Source organism: Cygnus atratus, chromosome 21, assembly GCF_013377495.2.
Source record: "Cygnus atratus isolate AKBS03 ecotype Queensland, Australia chromosome 21, CAtr_DNAZoo_HiC_assembly, whole genome shotgun sequence".
NCBI lineage: Eukaryota > Metazoa > Chordata > Aves > Anseriformes > Anatidae > Cygnus > Cygnus atratus.
In genome coordinates, this window is record NC_066382.1 from 3,455,581 (window position 1) to 3,469,612 (window position 14,032).

The following is a 14,032-nucleotide window of genomic DNA, read 5'->3' on the forward strand; positions in this document are numbered from 1 at the left end:
CGTTCCCCAGGGGGCTGGGGTACTCACCCTGGTGCTGGCACTGCCCCGATCGCACCTTCTGGATGTCCAGCCCCCGCAGGGCCCCCGAGCGCCCCATCACGCACTCGTTGTCGTACGTCACCCCGTCGTCCCCGCACACGGGCTCCCGTTTCGGGGGGCAGTTCTCGGGGCGGGGGAGCAGGTCGGCCCTCCGGGTGCGGGGGTTCACGCGGCACACGCGGTTCATGTCGTTGAGGATGCCCTTGCAGGGGTCTGCACGGAGATGGGGAGGAGGAGGAGGAGAGCAGGCGGTCAGGCACGCTCGAATCCTGCCCAGGGGGGTGCTTCCGAAGTGCCCCCCCAGCCCCACGCACCCCTGGGTGTCCCCGTTGGGGTTCAGGGTGCTGGTCTCCCCTCCCCAAGACCCACGTCTATGGGGGCTCGTGTCGCTCAGAGTTGCTCACTGGGGACACGCACCCTACCCAAGGTGACCATGGATGGGATGAGCTTTTTGATTTTTGAGTGTTTCCACCCTTTAATCCTATTCTATGAAATCCCCGAATTTATCACCTGCCCTACCCACTCTCTCCCCGACCTTGCAGGGCACCCTCGTGCCACACAGCTCATCCCATCCCATCCCATCCCATCCCATCCCATCCCATCCCATCCCATCCCAGGACCTCCAGCCCAGCCCAGGCCACCTGAATTTCTGCTGACTGCCAACAAAACAGAGGAGGAGCTGAAAGGAACCGCGATGCTCCGGGCCTCCCCTCTGCCCCAGAAACCGGGAGCACCCAGGGTGACACCAGCTCTGTCGCGCCTCCCACTCGCACCCGGTCGCCCTACTTGGGGCTGAGCAATCGATGCGAATTTCAGGTCTGCAGCCTGCCCCAACACACTCCCACACCTTCCCCCAGGGACAAACGGGGCCTGGCACGTGGCCTGGTGATCTCACGGCTTTCCTAACGAGCACAGTTGCTTTTAATTAGGAGCACCCATCGCTAGACAAAGAGCGAGAAGCATCCTTGGAGTGGCAGGACCGCTGAATTTCCCCCCCCGACCATGCCTCTACTTCTCCTGGCACACACAAAAAATTTCACGCGATGCCCACCAAGGGCTGGGGACTCACCGCAGGCTCCGTCAAACTTCTTGAAGACGTTCTCCTGCTTGTCGCAGGCGTGCTTGTTGAGGTCGCACTCGCTGCGGTAGTCCTTGCCGTCGCTGCCGCAGACGACGCTCTCGGCCACGCCGCTGCAGGACGCGGGGCACACGCACTTGGCCCCCTGGCCGTCGGCCGAGCGCACGCACGTGCTGCCGAAGCTGCACGTCACCTCGGCGCAGGGGTCCTTGGAGCCTGGGGGGAGGACGGGGTGTGAGCATCGCCAACATTTCCCCCACGCCTGCCTCGATAACCCCGAGCATTAAAGCTTGGACCCAGCATCCTTCGCTTGGATCCGGGGGGTGCTGGAGGCAGTGTCCGTCCCTGGAGCTGTGGCATCCACCCCGGTGCTGAGCCTGGGGAACTGGTCCTGACCCACAGCAAGCAGGGACAGGGAGCTCAGCCCCTGCTCGCCACACCCCCAGCCCCCTCACCGCCAGCCCCTCGCCCTCCACGAGCCCCGAGAGCCTCCTGCTCCAGCACGAGGGTCCTTGAGGTGCCTCCCGTGTGCTGTAATTAGAGGAAGAGCTTAAGGAGCAATTTCCTCCCCGCCAGGGGATTGCCAGAGTTTGTTTGCCAGCTCTTTTTTTTTTTTTTTTTTTTTTTTAAATTCATCACTTTTTTATGATGATGATTTTAAATAAATCACCCGGTGCTCTCCCCTCCTCTACCGAGCGCCCCGGCAGGGGAGCCGGGTGCGGATTTATTGCAAGCCAAGCGCGCCGCGTGCGAGAAAGGTCAAGTTAATTTACTCGCAGACGAGGAGGTTGGGGTCTCATTTACACAGCTCTCTGCTCCCAGCTGGTGAATGCCAGCCAGGGGAAGGGCTTTCATCAGCCCACCCAGCCTGTGCGCACGCCGCCGCAGGGGTGAGGCGCGGCGGGGAGGCTGAGCTGGCTGCGAGGGGGCTGCTCCCAGCGGGTCCGCATCTCCAGAACGCCCTTGGGACATCAGCGTGCCTGCTTCTTACACCCTGTTGGTGTTTCTCTCCTCATCTTTTCCCCGCGGGTCCGTGCCCAGCCACCCAAGAGCATCCCCAGCACCCGAGCATGGCCATAGGGTCGGAAGCATCGCCGTCCCTGCACACCCCTCGCCTCCTGGCCCCAGCCCCGGCGCGGTGCTCACCGCAGGGTCCCTTGCTGATGACCTTGATGCGCCTCTGCTGGTTGCACTGGGCTTTCTCCAGCTCGCACTCGTTGCTGTAGGTGGAGTAGTCGGAGCCGCAGACGGGAGCCACCACCACGGGGCACGCAGTCTTCTTGCAGACGCAGGAGGCCTGGGAGGGGTCGGCGGGGCTCCTCTCGCACACCGCCCCGAACCCGCACAGCATCCCTCGGCAGGCTGGGGACACAGACGGGGGACACCTGAGGCACAGCACGCCCGAGACGTGGGGCAGAGCCCGGCTCGGGGGGGCCGCAGCCCACCAGGGACCGGGTTGGGGATGGCAGAGGATGCTCTGGGCGCGGGGCGAGGAGGAGGGTGCCATCTCCAAACGTCACCTCGTCGACAGCCAGCGGGAAAAGGAACGTCAAGGGATGGAAAGGAAAATATCCTCGCGTGGGACGCATCGCCCTGCACACGCTGCTTTATTCGGTGCCGTTCATGCAAAGCAGCTCAAGCCCGTGGCTGGAGTCTCTCCGAGAGGAGCGGCACGAATTTCTTATCACCTCCACTAATCAGAGCAGCCAGTGCAGACCAGTTCAGCATCTGAATTGCAAATGCAGCAGGGAATGGCGTTTTTACGCTCGGGGGGAGGAAGGGAGGGAGAGGACGGGTATCCCCAAACCCAGCCGGTGCAGGTGAGACAGGGAGCCAGGGACACCCGAGCTTGGTGCCAGCGCCGCGCACCTCGCGCATAGCCTGCGTTGGAGATGGAGCCTGACCTACATAATGGCAGAACAAGGAGTCGTAAAAGGCAAAATAAAATGAGCTCGACAGTGGCTCATTTACACTTCAATTCCCGGGCATTTGCCTTCAACCGCCTTGAGATTTTTGAGCTCATATGCACAGCAACAATGCGCCACTAAGAGACTAATATCATCAAATAAAGAAGAACTCTCTTTCTCTCCTGCCCAATATCTAAAAGCAATTTATCATTTTTATGAAGCGCTCTGGATAGTCTCTCCCGCTCTTGCCATTGCTGCTCTTTCTCTCTCCCTTCTGTTTTTTCTTTTAAATACAGATAAGCCTGTTGAGCTCTGAGCTCTAGAAGTGCAGGGGAGGACAGGGAGGGATGCGAGCGGCAGGACACGCGGGGACCCATCCTGTCCCCTTCCCCACGGCACCAGGGGCACGGAGCAGGAGCGTGACCAAGCTTTGCTGCGCCCTGATGAGGAGCTGGAGGGCAGCTGGAGGGCTTGGAGATGTGCCCCAGGGACATCAAACCACCCCACGGGCAGCACAGGCTGGGGATCCAGGAGGGATCCCCAGGGGATCCAGGAGGGATCCAGAGGGGCAGGGCTCCTTCCCGCACCATACCTCGATTTCTGCCCCAAAGGAGCAGTGCCCGCCAGCATCATTTATCCTCTCAAAAGGAATCATTAAAACACACACGCGTCACGCAGCCTTCACTTACATCGACTAAAAGAACTCCCCACGCAAGGCAAACCAACCCTGAGCCTCCTCATAGATAAATCCATGGGGCAAAACCCCACGTGCTTTGCACCACGGTGCTGTTCTGGAGGGATGGAGCAGGATTAAAAACATAGCAGGAGCCCATGGATGCTCTGCCCGGCTTTTCGGGATGCACCAGCTCCAGCATCACACAGACAGACCGGGAAAGCAAGAAGGGAAGGGTGCCCAAAATTTTAAAGGAGGTGGCAGCGGCAGCTCTCTAATTTCTTGACCTCTTCTGCTCCTGCCTTTCACCTCGGATCATTAAAAAGGAGAGGGAAGGGTTTCCAAAGAAGGAAGGGTTTCCAAAGCTGCCCTACTTCTGCTCCCACTGAATCGGAGGAAGTTTTGGCGGAGCCCAATTTAAGGCATCCCCGAGCGTTTCCGAAGCCCGGTGCTACCACGCTTGGTGCTGTTTTCGGGTGCTGCCTCTCCCCGCAGCTCGCACATCCCTCCCGCCTCTCCCTCCGTCCCCACCGTGCCAGCAGCAAGGTGTCCCCGTCAGACAGGACCTCTGGAGGGGTTAAACCACCGCCAATGGCCTCGACCCTTCTCCGAAGGAACTTCAGGGGTCGTTAATTCGGATTTGGAGCCAAACTCTCTGAGCGATCCGCTTTGTACATGGGTCGCCCATGTGTATTTAAGGTCTTGGTTTGAAGTGATAAAAGCAGTGGTAAAAGACAAAAAGGCCACAAAGTTAATCGGGTCAGGTCACAGAAGGAAAGCGGACGGTTTATCGGAACCGAGATCTCTGTCTACTCCTCCACCTGAAACCATGTTCCCAACATACAAACTAAAGAGGTGATAAAGGGCATTTATTTACCTCCTGGCCCTAAGAGGGAGGTAATTCCCATTCCTGTGAGCTCCATCACCGCATACCCCAGGCTGCCAGGCACTCACTGTTTGGGGACAAAGCCCTGGGTGTCCCCAAAGCCACCAGGGCAGCACAGGGCGGTGGGGCACAGCAGGGCCAAGCACCGGGGCACGCTGCGGACGGGGACCCCGCATCGCTGATTTTCTGTGTTCGGGCCAAGAAACAAAGCAAGACATACATAAATGCTTCAAACCAGAAACAAATTGTGGTGGGCAAATTGGCTGTTTGGGTTTCTCTCACTTCTAATCATCACCAGTGCCTCCGGTGAGGGAGCCTGGTCATTCCCAGAAGGAGATTTTTAAAGCTCACCCACCCGACACCGCAATGCGCTCGGGTGGTGCAAGCTCAGAACCGGCCCGAACAAACCAAAACGCCTCAATTCCCCTTCCATGGGGTGGGAGGTTGGGATTCAGAGGGGTTTTCCTCCTTCCCAAGCACCTCGAAGCTCTCGAGGAGGGCGAGGAGCAGCCCCGGCGAGGTGTCTTTGCACCGCTCAGCCGTGCGGAACAAAAGGCAGGGCTTGGCTCGCTGCAACCGCGCCGAACGGCAGCCAAGCCCCTCTCCGTCTCTTAGCAGCACCGGAGCAGAAATAGGATAATAAGCAATAACAACAATAACCGTAATAACAATAATAAGAGGTGCACCTGCTGAAGAGGAGTGGGAGAGCAGAAGGTGTTTGGTACAAATAAGGCAGGCTGAAGCGCGCCCGGCCCAACCAGCGTGGTGCCCGCGGGAGGACAGGGCGCGAAGCAGGAAGGGTTTGTAGGAGATCAGAGCTCCGCTTGGACACACAGAGTAAAATGAGGGGTTTTCCAACCGCTGGCTAATTGGGGAAGGGGAGCGGGGCCAAAGCATCTGGCCTTTGCTCCGAGCAGTGCAGAGCAGGGGGTGGCACCCGGGGGGGTCCGGGGCGAGGGAGGATGGGGGCACACACACAGAGCTGCCTGTGGAAATGCCTTGGTTCTCCTATTTGCAAAAAAAGAAAAAGAGACGTGGATAATAATAATCATCGAGTCCCTGATGTCAGTAGGTAAATAACTCGCTACCAGTAGTGGGGATAAACAGCAAGCTGCCTTTGTCAAGTGCTTTGAGATCTCGAGGTGAAGAGCTCTACCTAATAAGCCCCAAGCATTCGCATTACGTTTACGATTATTGTTATTAAAGTGGAGAAACATTTTAATGTCAAAATTGCTCTTTTCCACTGAGTAGAGAAGAAAAAGAAACCAACACCTGAGCAGCAGCATGCGGGGGTTGTTTCCTGCACAGCCGGGTCCCCCCCACATCCCTGGGGCGATGCCTGCAAAGGTGCAGGAGGCTGCACCCCACCGAGCACCATCGTGGGGACACCCTGGTGACGTGCCACATCCCAAAACCAGCTGTCCTTGCCAAATACCTACGTGGCAGAGGTGAAGCTGCCTTCGTGGGGCAGGCAAGAAGTGCTCACAGCGCTCCTGGAGCGAATCTCCTCCTGGGGAGGGCGGTCGGGCATTGGGATGGTGGAGCCCCCAGCCCTGGGGGCATTTCAGGGAGGTGGGGACGTGGCACTAAGGGACGTGGCTCAGTGATGGGACACCGCAGGTCAGGCTGATGGCTGGACTTGGTGGTCTGGAAGGTCCTTTCCAGCCTCTGTGATTCTTTCAGCGTGTTGAGGATATGCTTTGAAGGGGCTGCCAACACGAGCACGGCGGCAGCAGGCGCAACAGCAAAGGGCGAGAGCAGATGCACCGTAAATCCCCGGGGGCTTCTGTTTGGAGAGGGGAGGACGCTCCACCAGGCGATTTCAGCGAGCAAAAACCCGCCGTGGTCCAGCGCGTGGACGTCACCGGCACAAAATAAAACACAGGACAGGGGGGGAGCAAGCCCAAAGCGGGACAGAGCTGGCGCTGGGATGGGAAGGGAGGCCGGGGCCGGAGCGGTGCGCGCGTGTCGGGGCGGCGAGGGCCGGCATTAATTCTGCATGAGCCCGGCGCACGTTGCCATGGAGATCGGCGAGGCTGGCGCTCCCGCCGCGCCGCTCATCTGGTGCGCATCGACTGCTCGCCGGGCCCCCCCCTCCCTGCCAGCAATATTAATTACGGCCCCGGGAGGCGGCACGGGGAGGACTGCGCTCCCCTGCGCTCGCGGCGCTGGGCACGTCTTCGTGGCCACGCCACCGCTGCCATACCGTGGTCCCCTCACGGCCGCCAGAACGAGTCCCCGAAGCACCCGAAGTTTCCCAGCCGGTGTGTTTTGAGAAGGGAAGGTCCTAAAGAATAGCAGGGAGAGCGGCAGGCATCCCGTTTGGGAAGCCCTGTGATGCTCTCAGCTCCCCGAGGAGCGTGCTTGCACAGCTCCAGACACAACGGAGCTTGGGGAAGCCAAGCATCTCCTCCAGGACCACAGCCAGGGGGCTCAGCACCTCCAAACACGCTCCTGAGCAGAACCCCAGCAGCTTGGTGCCCACCAGCCCCAACCTTTCAGAGCCCAGCACCTGAAATTCCCCTTCCCGAGAGCCACCAAAACGTGCGCTGAGTGCTGCAGCCCCAGCTCCCCACCTGGAGCAAACAGCCCGGCCCCCGGGGCAGAGGAGGGGTGGGGAGAGCCGACCGCACGCTCCCGTAATTAAGAGAGGAGGGGGCGGCGAGACGACGAGCTTTTGGGAGATCTGAAAGCGAAATTTCGTGCTGGAGGCAGCGAGGTGGCGGCGAGGAAGGTGAAGGTGTTGCCGGGGGCGGGCAGGGCAGGGAGGAGGTTAAAGCCTCGCCTCCTCGGGATCTGAAACATCAAAGCTGCTCTCGCGAATCCAACACCATCTTAAAAGGCTCCCTCATTAATCTGTCACGAGCCCCGCTGCGAGAGCGGCTCCGAGCAGCTCCAGATCAGCTGGAAGGATTCATCAGCACAGAGGGGAGAGGTTTGGGAGGAGCCCCCGCAGCGGGGCCCTGCTCGTCCCAGCACACGGAACCCCCCCGGGGAGCTGCACAGCACCAAAACCCGGAGCCCGACGCGCACCAGGCGCGCACCCCGGTGGGACGCACGGGGGAGGCGAGGGGAAAACACCTGGGGATGGCTCCAAGCTGCTCCCACCCTCCTGCTCCAGCACGACGGGGTGTTTACAAGGTGCTCCCACCCCCCTGCTCGAGCAGAACCGGGTGTTTACAAAGCACGGAGAAGAGAGGCAAGGAGGGCTGCAGCCGGCTGGGTGCCTGCAGGGAGGACGGCTCCTCCCCAGTCGCAGCAGGTCCAAAGCCTGTCCCCATCTGTGCCACCGGGCCAGCACAGCACGCTGCCCTTTGCTGCCCTTTCCCGAGGCTGCAGGCTCTGGCCAGCCCTTGTGCAAGGTCTGCACGCAGCTTGCTGGACCCAGGCTGCTGCCCCTTTCCCCCCCAGCCCAGCACCGGGCACCCCCAGCACCCCAAAAACGCGTGGCCACGTGTAACTACAGCTCCTGCTCTCGGCCAACGTCTCCCCATCACGGCAACCCGGGGACATGCTCCTGCAAAAAAAAAAAAAAGCAGTGCTCGCTGGTCAAGGCGCCCTCTCACAGAGCGCAGAGCCCGGCCGCGCGCGCTAACTCGGGAGCTGGCAGCGAGGCAAGCTGCCTGCAACAACCTCAGCACAACGAGACCGAGGGGAAGAGAAGACAGAGCTCTTCTTGGTGTTGTTTCTTGGTCACGAGGCTCTGAGACTAAATGGCACGTCTTGGGAGACACGAGGCAGAGATAAGGGGACAGCAAGGTAAGTTTGGGGGATCGCAGTCCTAGCGAGGACCTGATTTAGGGAGAAGTGGCAGCACCTGCTAAGGTGCCCCCATCTGCTCCTCCTCCAACGCTTAAGCCACCCAACATGAAAGCACATAAATTGATCCCCAAGAGAAAGCTCAAACTTTGCTGCAAATGGAGAAGAAAACGCTCTCGAGAGATCAAAAGTGGTGCCTTAACTACTGCTGCCTTACCTACCGCTCAGCTGTTTGAAGAGCTATGTTTAGCAGCTCTCCTCTCTCCGGGGCAAACCTGCACTGCTCCGACCTGGCTGGGCTGAAGCAGGAGCCCCGGCCGCATTTGGGGTGCGCAGGGGGGACACGCCAAATGTTTTGGGTCACCACGGTGCTGGCGTCCCCGTCAGATGTCCCCACCTCGTGCCTCCGTAACCACGTCGAGCGCTGCGCCCCTGGCCCGGCACAGCACGTTGGGCTGGCGTCGCTCCATCCACGCTCAGAAGAAAAATGGGTGTCCGGCCCTCTCTGATGTTTCCAAACCCACCGAGACGGGACCTGAGCCTTTCCCACAGCTGCTTGGCACCTGCAGATGTGCACAGATGCCAGCAGAAGGTGGCACCCCCCAAGCGAGCCATCCACCAGGGATGCTAGCTAGAGGAAAGCTCTGGCTTATCCTCACCAAGAACAGGACCATGCAAGGGCGCGGTGGGAGCTGAATTTGCTCTCCCTGAGCAAATCCCCCAAACTATTTCATCTCCTGCAAGCAACCCCACCAAGGGATGCCGCAAAGAGGGCTCCAGCCTCTCCTCGCGGATGCTGGAGGAACGAGGAGCAGGGGTGGCACCCTCCGGATCCTCGCCCCAGGGGGTGCAGGAGGGTGCAGCCACCCCGCACTGCACCTGCCTCAACCCCAAAAAAAACACAGCCAGCCCTGGGGGGGCTGCGGCTGAGCCAACACCGCCCCCGCTCCCCCTGGTGCAGGGAACGGAGGAGCATCAACCAGCACGGGCTGCTCCGACCAGCACCCAAGTCAGCCACCAGCACCTTACCAGGTCACCTCTTTGCCCCCCCCTACCCAAAAAAAAGCCCCCCCAGGACCACGAGGTGCACAGGGATGCGCCTCACCTGGCCAGGCAGCACTTCCCATCTCCACTGGGGACCAGAGATTTTTGGGAGCGTGGCATCTGGCTGGGCCGGGCTGCTCATATTTTGGAGCCCCGAGCCAGGAGTTACACCTACGTGCGTTTTTATTTTTCGCTTTAGATGTCTCCACCGGTCCAATTATAGATTAATCACATTTTATCTCGCATCCGTTTCTCCCCCGCCTCCTTCCCCGCCCCCATCGGCGAAGGAAAAGAGAGAAACAAACGGGTTATTAATTGGCTGCAGTTCTCTGCCGGGCTCTTATCTGGGCACATGAAACGAGGGAGGGTGGGGAAGAGGTGGCTGAGGAGGCTGCCAGCAGAAAGCAGGGCATTTTAAGGCGGATTTTCAAAGAAAACACAGCTCGTACGGTGCCATCGGCTGAGCACATGCTGGCAGCGTGGCCTTGGAGAGCAAAGCTCCACGAGTGTGGGGATCTGGGGGGCTTTGGCGAGCCGTACCGTACTGGGCAAGGTCAGCACCCGGAGGATTGCCCGGTGCTGTTAAGAGGGGATGGGAAGGCTGGGGAGCTGTGTTACGGTCCCCCCAAATTTGCACGCCCTCACCATTTCTGGCCAGGGCAGCGGAGGTAGCGGGTGTCCAGCTGAGCACCGCTTTGCATTCTGCTCCTGGTGCTGGAAAAGCTGGCACCACCGAAATCCCCTGCTCCCCAAACCACGGCCCGTGGCGCAGGGTGACTTCTGCCTGCTCAGATGTAACCTCCTGCCGCCACGAGCCTGCACAACCTTCTCCAACCCCTTCCCAGCCAGACCAGGACCTGCCCAGCAGCGGCCGTGCGCAGGGAAACACCACGTCCCCATCACCCATGGGGTGGGCATCCCTTCCCACGTGTCCTGCAGGGGTCCTGGGGCAGGGAAGGATGTGGCTGCCTGGCCACATGCGTAAAACCCAGTAAGACACCGAGGGGACGAGCACAGCGCAACCCCAGAGCTCAGCGCCGCTGCTTGGCAAGGTGAAGGTCCCTTTCCCCAGTCCCCACGGCCCCAGCAGACAAACCAGCAGAGCTGCTGGAGTCCTTGGACCACCCCATCTCCTCCTCCAGCCCTTCCCCACCACCGGGACGGGCTGCTGCATCGCGCGAGCAGCAGTGCAAGGAGTGAGGATCTGCCATCCCTCCTGGCCCGAGGGAGAAAAACATCCCCGGGGAGGGCGAGGGCAGGGAGCACGGCATCGTGAGCTGCTCTGCTCCGGGCACAGAGGCTGCAAAATAGATCACTGGGTCACGGAGGCTCCGCGGCAGCTGCGGGGAGCACGAGAGGCTCCGTTGGCTTCCAGGGGAAGCAAGCTCCAGCGAGCTGAAGGGGTACTTACCATCTCGTGGGGTCGGCGGGGTCTGGGTAAAATAGCTGTTGGGCTTGTCTGCAAAGAAAAAAAACAAACAGGGGGCTATCAGCGGGGTTAGTGCACGCAGTGCCCTCCTCCCCCCAGCCTCTATTCACGGCTCCCCAGCGGGTTTGGGGCTGGGGTTTCATCCCTCCAACGCCCCTCCCGTGCAGGGAGCACCTGCAGCAAGGAGGGAGCAGCAGGAGCAGTCCCAGGAGCCCCGTCCCTCCCGCTGCCATCAGCGGAGCATCTCTGGCAGCAGCCCTCCTCGGTGCCATTTGGCCAGGGCTGCAGCACAAACCCCGCTGGGCCGTGCCACCCGAGCACCGGTCCAGCGCCAGGGTCGAGCAAGGACAGCAGCGGGGGAGCGAGGGGGGAGAAAGGGGCAGCAGCAGGTGAAATATCCCAAGGATGGGGCTGGAGCAAGGTGGCACAGCCTCGCCGTCGGCCAGCCCTCTGCTTTTGGGAAACCAGAGGGGTTTCTCTTGGGCAGCTGGCTCCGCAGACCCTGCCACCCCACGCCGAAATGCCGTCCGTGTAGGAAGCGCTGTGCTCACGGTGCCAAAGCCAGGCTGTGGCAGAGGGTGCACGGCTCCTCACCGACCTATTTCCCTCCTACCTCCTGCGCCCCTCTCCGGGCAGGTCTTTTTAAACCCATCCATTTTGCCACTTCTCCATCACGCACACGCGGGGAAGCAGCACACCCCAAAGCTGGAAGATCGCAGCTGGGTGCTGGGGGCTTTCCAGCACCGGGGAGGTCGAAGGCGCCGAGGGCGAGCACCCACCTGCGCCAGGACGAGGCCACAGCGCAGCACCAGGAGCTGCCAGCAACACGTGGGCGTGCACGACGCGCTCGGCCACGCCAGGGAGCAAACCAAGAGCCTAACCACGGGGGAATAAAAGCCCCCCGTCTCGCCCCAACCTCCTGCTGATCCTTCCTGCCCTCCCTCGCCCTGCCCTCCCTCGCAGCCGGGGTGTGGAGGGGAGGCACCTACAGTTATTGAGGAAGAGCAGCACGGCAAATCCCAGCGTGGAGGTGGCCAGGAGGATGAGGCAGATGTTGCAGGGGATCATGAAGTACCGCACCACCAGGGAGACCTTGTGCTGGTACAACCGGTCCCGCTCCAAGGCCCCCGGTGCCATGGGGTACTGGCAAGCCGTCATGCTGGGCCGTCACGCCGCGGGCCAAAGCTCGACCCGCCGGCGACCCATCCAAGGCAGAGCAGCCACGAGGCTCACGCGGACGCCCTCCGGCCCCGATTCTTTGACAGCTGCAAGCGCCAGGCTTCCCCAGAGGCTCCCATCCTCCAGGAGCAGGAGGGCGAAGAGGCTTGGCGGCACCTTCAGCAGCGAGCGTTTGGCCCCGCGCCGGCCATCCCGGCTCCGAGCGCGCTCCCGAGGCAGCCCTGTGCCCCCCTGCTCAGCAATCCTCCCCCCTCCACCCGGGGGGGCGTCAATCCACGGGTGCCGACGGGCAGCAGCAAGCTGAGCAGCTCAGAGACGAAGTGCCAAGAGCTCAACTTGTGCTGCTGAGCCCGCCGGGACGGGGTGGTACGAGGGAACTGGGGGGCCACACCACGGCACCCCCGTGCACTGGTGCCTGTGAGCAGGGCTGGGAAAGGAGCAGTGGGGGGGGGACCAGCACGGGACCCCCCTCTCAGCCTCCGTGTCCTCCCGATGGGAGGCTCAGCCTCCGGGCTTGCTCCGGGAATGCCGCCGCTCCTCCGGGCGCGGTCCGGGCGCCTCCTGCAGCCGCAGCTCCTCGGGGCGGGCGCACCCGCGATCCCTGACCCCGCAGGGAGGGTTTCGGGGGGACCCCGGCAGGCTGCAGCTCCTTTCACGGCGACTGCAAATCCATCCCCGCTGGGCTCTGCTTTCTCACGGAGCAGCTGGCGCTCAGCTCTCCCCCGCCGCCTCGCCAGCTCTCCGGCACCCTCCCAGCCCTCCGGCGAGCAGGAAGGGGCCACCGCCTCGCTGGTCCCCCTCCGCGGGCTGTCACCTCGCCGGCAAGGAGCACGCTGCCTGCTGTCACCTCCCAGGTGGCCGGGGCGAGCCAGCTCCCCTGCTCACGCCGCTGTGACATGCCAGTCCGTCGCGGAGAGGTCCCCGTCCCTCGCCGAGCCGGGCATCAAGAGAGCACCGAGCGCTGCCGGGGTGAGCAGCGGCTGCCTGTGCCCGGTGTGCGCTGTGACAGCTCCGGGTCCCGATCCACAGAGCCAGACAATAAAACGGCAAGGGGAATAAAAAAAAAAAAAAAAAAAAAAAAAGCCAAGTCTGCGTCCCCGCCTGCCCCACGCCCTGAAGTTTCTCCGCCTTGCTCCGCTCCTGCGAGCCCAAGTCCCTCCGGAGAGGAGCAGCCGTCCCTCCCCGGCGTCGCGCCGCCGACAAAGGGGGATGAGGAAGAAGAGGAGGGAGAGGAGGAAGGACGCCGGGCTGCTCGCCTCGCCCGTGCCCGCGGTTGAGAGCAGGAGGCTCGAACAAAGGCTGCGGGCAGCGTTCTGCCCCGGCGGTTCCTCGGTGGGCAGGAGCACAAAGGCGGCGGGGAGGACGTGGGGGACCTCAGCTCGGGTCCTCGCCCCCCGCCACCGCTCCGCGGCCACCTGTGAGCATCCCGCTGCTCGCCCCCAGGAGATGGAGCGGGGTCTTCCTCGCCCTGCTCCCCGGGGAGAGCACGGGAAGGGGAAAAAAAAATAATAAAAAAATCCCTCTCCTCCGCCTCTTTCCCCCCACCCCCTTCGTCTTTTCATTCGTGAACTAAAGATGTTGGGAGAGGCGGGGACTGCGCTGTCAAAACTCATTATGCCTCCCCCGGCAGCGCCTCTGCCCCGCGCCCCCTCCCCGCTCCGCCCGACCCCCAGGACGGCAGCAGGACTTGGGCGAAGTGGCCAAAGGAGCAGAGAATAAAAAACAAACAGTGATCGAAAAAAAAAAAAAAAACGGCATTTTTAAGACGTGTATTCCAGAGAGACGGAATTCTACGCGCTGGAATGCTCTGAGATGGGGAGGGAAGGATGAGGGGGACCACATGTGGCCAAAATGCTGCCCCTGTGGGATCAGCCCCGCTGTGACCACCCAGGGTTTTTTGGGAACAGCACCAAGGCTGCAAGGACCTGGCAGGAGCTGGGACCTGGTGCACGCTCAGGGTCCACCAGCTGGGTGGGGTGGAGGAGAGGGTGCACGAGAAAAAGGAGGTGCTGGGACGGGAATGCACGGTCACCGCCTG

General features: G+C 61.6%; 1 protein-coding gene across 1 annotated transcript in view; it reads right to left on the reverse strand.

Moving 5' to 3' along the window:
- Nucleotides 1-14,032, reverse strand: part of AGRN (agrin) — a 78,422-nt gene that overhangs the window by 27,285 nt on the left and 37,105 nt on the right. The window contains exons 4-7 of the mRNA XM_050714879.1: nt 10,798-10,845; nt 2,264-2,479; nt 1,109-1,333; nt 28-252 (exon numbers count right to left, since the gene is read on the reverse strand). Of these exons, the coding sequence (XP_050570836.1) occupies nt 28-252; nt 1,109-1,333; nt 2,264-2,479; nt 10,798-10,845 (714 nt within the window). The remainder of the gene's footprint in view (nt 1-27; nt 253-1,108; nt 1,334-2,263; nt 2,480-10,797; nt 10,846-14,032) is intronic.